The sequence below is a fragment of the Amblyomma americanum genome, unplaced genomic scaffold (assembly GCF_052857255.1).
Source record: "Amblyomma americanum isolate KBUSLIRL-KWMA unplaced genomic scaffold, ASM5285725v1 scaffold_428, whole genome shotgun sequence".
In the NCBI taxonomy this organism is placed as follows: domain Eukaryota; kingdom Metazoa; phylum Arthropoda; class Arachnida; order Ixodida; family Ixodidae; genus Amblyomma; species Amblyomma americanum.
In genome coordinates, this window is record NW_027526899.1 from 176,675 (window position 1) to 183,371 (window position 6,697).

The window sequence follows — 6,697 nt, forward strand, 5'->3', positions numbered from 1 at the left end:
AAGTGAGACAATAACTGTGCATTTCGTTTCCTCAGAAACCATTTCTCAGTTTTCAATTTTTGCATCACTAATGTTGTGCTTTCAACTTTTATTCCTAGATGGTGCCACAGTGCTCTATATTTCTTGGTTGACATGGTAACCATGTTCCACTGAAATTTCCAACAACGAGGTACACATCACTGTACCATAACAGCTCTGGGTGTGGAGACTGAAATGGTCGCTATGCTATACTAAAAGTGCCTAATTAATGTTTTTTCGGTTGTAACTATGTCAGCTTTAGTTCATAATTTTTTTTCGGGTGCGCAATTCTCACGCTTGCTGATGATGGTTTTTTAGCATAGTTGCACATGAAACACGCTCATCGACTGTTTGAAAAATTCTTGGTAAAAAGTTTTTATCGCATTTGTTGCAAAACCATTGCGTAGTCGAACAGCTTAGACAGTAAGCTTTTTGTTGTGGTGAAAAAAAATTTGATGCCTAAAATTTAGTTGTCGGTCTTATTAAGAGTGCCTGTCGTTCCATGCTCTGTAGTTGGAATTCTTTTCCTTGTGTTTTGTATTACACATTTAAGTTGCCATGCAAATAAAGTGTTACCCTGTTTTTTTACTTGTTTTGTCAAACACTGAAAGGTGATGTAATTGTCACTCACGATGTGTCATTCTTGTTCAAGCCAGGCTGTGTTTTTTCTATTAATGTGATGACACCTAAAGAAAGTGCCCTTTTCAAGCTTTCTCTGGTGCTCCTGCGGACCTGCTTGCTTGCTTTGCGGGTAGAACTTGTTGCTCTAGGCAGTCCAAAATTTTGGCTTAAGTTATTGTTTTGGGGGATGCCCTGTGGTGCACAGAAGCAGATGCTTTGCTTACATGAATTGATTTAATACCAGTTCTGTTGACATTGCAGAGTGAATTCAGGTATGAACATATACGCTACGGTAGTGTATAGGTGGCAGACGGCTTGCATAAAAATTTCCTCTTTTTTTCTGGCCTTACGTCACACACACTGGTGCTCTGTTGGTCTGCTACCGGTGTTTTGTACCTTTTAATTTGGTCACAATGTGCATCCACTTCTCTAATTAGTTCTGACTTCTTTTCCAGCTTAGCTGCTGTCATGAAATAAGTACCAACACTCTAGCAAAGAAACCCCTTGCTTTAAATCTATGGGTGCCTCCCAATGGCGTTTCTTGCAAGAAAAGTGTTGAGGAGGCAACAAAGTGGCCTCATTGGCCTGACAGTGAGTGTGTCCTGTCTACATGTGTACCTTTCCACTGGTGTATGCACTCTTTCCTTAAAGACAGTGGAGCTGTTTCATGTTTCGAGTAAGACTGCGAGGGCTACTGTAATGTTGTTTTCATGCTGGTGCCTTAGCAGTTTTACTGCATTCAACTAAAGTACCGTATTGGCCTCACCACTGATTAATGTACACAGAAAGAAAGGTGAACCACTTATGACTGGAAAGGCAGAACAACCACCGTGCAGGGGATTCAATTAAGGGCCTTCTTTGTAGCTGCCAGTGCTCCTTATTTATGAGCAGAATGAGAGTATGAGTCTCTTCACTGGCATTGTTGCAGTTGGCATTGCACTTGACTTCTTTCTAGGTAAACCAAGCAAGTTATGCACCATGAAGTGGCACTATTCGAACACTGCAGTCTATAAGCACTCGTGTTGCATGTATGAACCTCAGACATCCAGTGATTTTAGTGGCTGCAATTGGGCTCTGGTTATAATATCACTGTTATCTTCTCCCCTGCAGATGGGAAAGCTGGACAGTTTTTTTTTCTAAATGCATGCATCCCACCCACACTTCGTCTTTCCTGTAAATACCTTCTTGAGTTAGGTTACTGTGCGTGCGCTGAAACTCTAGATCAGGAAGGATAGGGACTGCAGGGCAGAATTCGATAGAGTGGTCTGACTTCGAGGAAGAACTGTCTGATACAATGAGTACCATAAGTGTTGTTTTGGTAATGCTTTATTGCCAGCAGTCTCTACTTGGAAGAATACAGCGCCAATCAGGTGTTGACACTGAAAAACATTAAGACCGGGAACAGGTTTCAGTCTGTCACTGAGCAGTTTTGAACGTGAAGAGTTCCTCTGTACCAAATGAATATGCTTGTACCGAATCTCTTGGACATGACTAAAAAATTGATTGTTTATGCTGGAAGCACCTCTGCTTGCGGCAATGTGTGAGGCTTATGCTGCTTTGCTCTGCCTATTTTACAAGACAGCGCAGACAAGCCAAGAAGCACCTGCTGTCGGCAAAGCACCTTTCCGAACAACTTTTGTGAACATTAACATTTCTAAGTGTTTCAGTGTTCTTGGCCATTCAAATACATCCTGGGTAATCATTGTCTTGTGTTGGCATGCAAAGCACAATACATCAGGCCTTGTCTTTTCTAAACCTTGAGTACAGAAAGATCCCTTCTTCTTCCAAGTTCACTATGAACTTGAGTATTGGAATACACAAAGAATGCTGCTATGGCTTTGAAGCTTTGCTTCTTCATGAGCTAATTTGCTCTTCTTTATTTTGCAGGCATTATAACCAATGCTGAGAAGACAAGATGCTGAAAGAATGTTTCAAATCAACTGCAGTCAACCTATACGCAAATGCATATAGCTTATTGCTCACATTCTGTAGAATAGTATATTCAGTGATCCAAAGGGGTGAAACTCTGCAGGAAAACCAAATCGGTCTTCATATCCAACGTTCCCAATCACTAAGGCCTAAATTACGAGCATTGTAGAAGATGCAATATGTGGCATTGCACTTAAGCATACAGGAATTGTCATGGTCAAAGTTACGTAGGCATATCATAAGCAAGACGCCTGTAGTACTTTTTTTATTGTCCGTTACCTTTCCTATCTTTTTCCATCGAGAACTAATGGTAATCCAGAGTAGTTTTTGCGTGTTGTTTGTTGTGCAGTCATTTCTAAAGCAAGCATTTTTGCATTGCTTCTTGCAGTACTGCAGTTTGTATTTTACTTACACTGCTTTTCTCTGCTTAATTTTGCAGGCTAATATCAATAAGCCAAGGGATATATGCTACCACAGGAAGAAATCTTCAATACCTTTCCTCATAGACTCAATGGCCTAATGTTCGCTTCTGGTGCTAAAGGGCCTTCAGTTTTTGGAAATGTCTTGACTTTCTTGTTACAATGTCATGCGAGTGCATTTCTCATTATTTTGTTTATTTAATCTGTTGTTTCTTGTTTTATTTTTTTGCTTCAATCATGTTTGAGGCATTATGAGCATAGAATCTGTACCAAAGCTGCAGTAACAGCTTTTATTAGTGCTCAGCCAGATATTCGGTGTTGAATTTTAACCTGTTCTGTTTTACCTGATCTTGAGTGAAAGCCGTAATTGGTTGCTAATTCAAAGTACACGTTATAATCTGTTTTATTGTGGTTGGACATAGATGTGTGTTGGTATTTTTGATGTGTCTTTCTGTTGATATTTTTCATGATCAAATCACCTGTTGCAGATTGCTAAGGGGAGATGTGAGTCAAAAAGCGGCGATTTTCATTTTAAAAAATTCAATTTATTTTTTTTCACTGTGTCCGTAACTTTCATCTCCTCTTTTACATATAAAAAGTTCAGAGCTGTAAATCACACAGAAATTGTTAAAAAACTAGGTTAATGCTGTCTAATCAAACACTACATTTCTGTGCACACCATTTTATTCTGTATCATGCTGAGTCAGTATAGTGTTCTATATTTTGTTTGCAAAGGCTTTACACTTTTTTTTAAAAAGAACTCTGTCTAATGTTTGTTTATTAATATTTCATAAAAATTTTTTATTCATATTCAATATTTGCAGACTCTTAATTGTGCATTTGGGTTGGTGGGAATTATTTCTTTGCCATGTTGCCATGTTTCTAGCATAAATCCAAAAAGTTTAAAGATTTACTTCCACTGGACAGTTCTTCTCGACCGAAGGACCTAAACTTGGCATCCAGATGTTTTCTGAAAAATAAATATTATTTTATTTGGTTAATACTAAACTTGGCATTTGTTCCTTAGTTATAAACAAGCTCTGGCATCTTGGGCCCTAGGTTTTAATGAAAACGCTCTGGTATTGAAATGCAGGATCAGTCATGGCAGACCACAACTTTGGCGTGTTTCCTGGACAAAGTCCACCTGATGAAAAGTGCCTTCTCAACCACAGTGTGCCATCCACTAGTACAAGCGTGAATACTCACCGGGACAAGCCCACAGGCAAGCAGATTCACCAGTGCACCCACTGCGGCAAGATTTTCCAGAAGAGATCTGACCTCGTAGCGCATATTCGCACCCACACAGGCGACCGCCCGTATCATTGCAGTGACTGTGATAGCACATTTGCTTATAAGAACAGCCTGGTCAGACACCTGCGCACCCATACGGGTGATCGTCCGTACCGTTGTGACCACTGTGGCAGTGCATTTGTAGAAAAGGGCCACCTCGTAACACACGTCCGCATCCACACTGGTGAGAAGCCATTCCAGTGCCAGCTGTGCCCCATGGCATTTGCACGAAAGGGAACCCTTGTGGCACACGTGCGATCCCACAAGGGTGAAAAACCATTCCAGTGTGACTCGTGCTCAAAGGCGTTCTCAGTTAAGTGGAAGTTAAAACACCACAAAGAGACGAGGCACTAAAGGAATAAGAGTGTTCCCTGGTTTCCTTTGGAGAAAGTTTTGGTAGCAATCTTGTTGGGAACCAGATAACGGCATGCTAGTTAGGTGGCCTGTGACAAGTGTACCATGTTAAAATGGCGCTCGACTGCTGTTCTGAAAGACGCGGGTTCGATCGAGCCGTGTCGGCCACATTTCGATGGAGGTGAAATGTTGAAGGCATGTGTACTGTTCGATGTCGGTGCATCTTTAAAGGACCCCAGGTGGTCGACATCACCAGAGCCCTTAACTACAGCGTCGCTCTTTGCGTGAGTCGCTTTGGGATGTTAAACTCCATAAACCAAATGATACCCTATGTCCGTAGTTAAATTTCAAGCATTAATTTTTAATGCTGACACTACACTGGCACTGGGCTATTCCGTATCTTCTTTTGGAACCACTAGCCTACTATGCTTCCAGACTTATGTGGAGTAGAGGTAATTGTGACACATAGGGATGACATCACTTCCCATTAAAGAAAGGTTTTCAGTGATAATGTGTCCAGGATTTATACCTCGTGTTCTCAGCTTTCTGATGAAGATCAGAAGAAGAAAATCTGGCCTTATTGTTTATTGGGATTTATTGCCCTAAGCACACTTGTGTTTATTAAATGTTTTATCACTTTACAGATTCTTGTTGCAGCAGCTCTATTTGCATAACGTCAAAAGAAAACATGCTGCTGTGTGATTTTTTCAGTGCGGCATTCTAGTTCTAGCAGAATGTATGAGAGAAGAGAACAAAAGATTGCATGGCTAGCTTTTGTTTTTAGGTTTTAAGAACTACTTTTTTTTAACTAAAAACATTGAAAGAGGTTCACTGCACTGGTATCACTTGTCAGATTGCTCTTTCTGTGCGGCGTGCAAATGGCATATTGTGGAATATCGTGGCCTATTTTCAGCCTTTTCGTCGGAGTAGCAGTAGTGCTGGAATTGTGCTTTGAGTTAGCTTCTTCGTAAGGCGTACATATTACGGAAGCTAGCCTTGTTGCATTTTCACAAGGTGTTTATGACAAGAAGGCTATTGGGTTTGTCACCACTGATGCCAGTGTTGCTGTAATTTCTTTGATTCATCTTAGGCTGTTCAGCCGATGTGCTTGTAGAAACAATCACTTCGTGGCAGCGAGAAGTCTATCGGTGTGTCTTCAGATTGCGTTTTATTTCTTCTTGTGTGTTCTTTGTTCCTTCGTATGTATATTTTGTTGCACCTGGTGTCAAAAAGTGGTATCACCATTTTGGCTGTTTGCAGTGCTTTTTTCCTTTATTTATGCTCTGTACTTTAACACTGAAAACCATTGGTACTCTTTGGTTTCCCATCTGTATAGGTTTTAGCCCTCCCCATGATTTGTGGCATCACTAGCTGCATTAGTCAGCTCTGTGCCTGCACGATTACTACTCTGTGTGGTTGCATTCTCTCACTACTGACACAACAGCGGATTATTTGTTTTGTTGGTTGGCTTGGAGAAAGAAATGCTTTCATTCGTCGCATCAGGAGTCGTTTACATGAGTTAGGATTGGTAACAATTGGATGGGCAGCAATTAGAACTGCCTACTTAAAAACTATTCCCCGAAGTGGTTGCATTACTGTTGTCTGAAACACTTGTGGAGAAACACAGTGCGGCATTTCTAGAGTGCAGCTATAATCTTGTTTGACATGTATGCTGGTCATAAAGGTTCATCTGGCATAATTGTCTTTCTTTTATCGGGCAAGTTTAGCTCACAGTTGCGCTGTATTGTTTGCAATAAAAATGGTTATGTGGCTTTTTCTTGCTGTACTGATGTTTCTCCACCAGGAAAAAAATGCATTTCTTGCCAAGAAAATTGGATGAAAAATGTTCCCTCCACCTGATCCAAACTCAAGATGTCAGGATCAAAACAGATCCGCCGTTTCTTTTCATAAGTGAATGGCAGTGTATCCTCAGCGATCCACATGAAAAAAATTTTCTTGATGCACTGCATGTTTGCTTGCAAAGACGGCTGCTAGTAGTGACACCTATATTTCATGTCGGTAGAGTGTGGTGATGTATCTATTTGGGTCGGCTTCAAATTGTCTCA

At 40.7% G+C, this 6,697-nt stretch overlaps 1 protein-coding gene across 1 annotated transcript; it reads left to right on the forward strand.

The window, feature by feature from the left end:
- Nucleotides 1-4,083: 4,083 nt before the first annotated feature.
- LOC144112600 (uncharacterized) lies at nt 4,084-5,242 on the forward strand. Its single transcript, XM_077645397.1, has one exon. It carries the CDS (start codon nt 4,089-4,091, stop codon nt 4,629-4,631), a length of 543 nt encoding a protein of 180 aa, XP_077501523.1. The 5' UTR covers nt 4,084-4,088; the 3' UTR covers nt 4,632-5,242.
- Nucleotides 5,243-6,697: the final 1,455 nt, after the last annotated feature.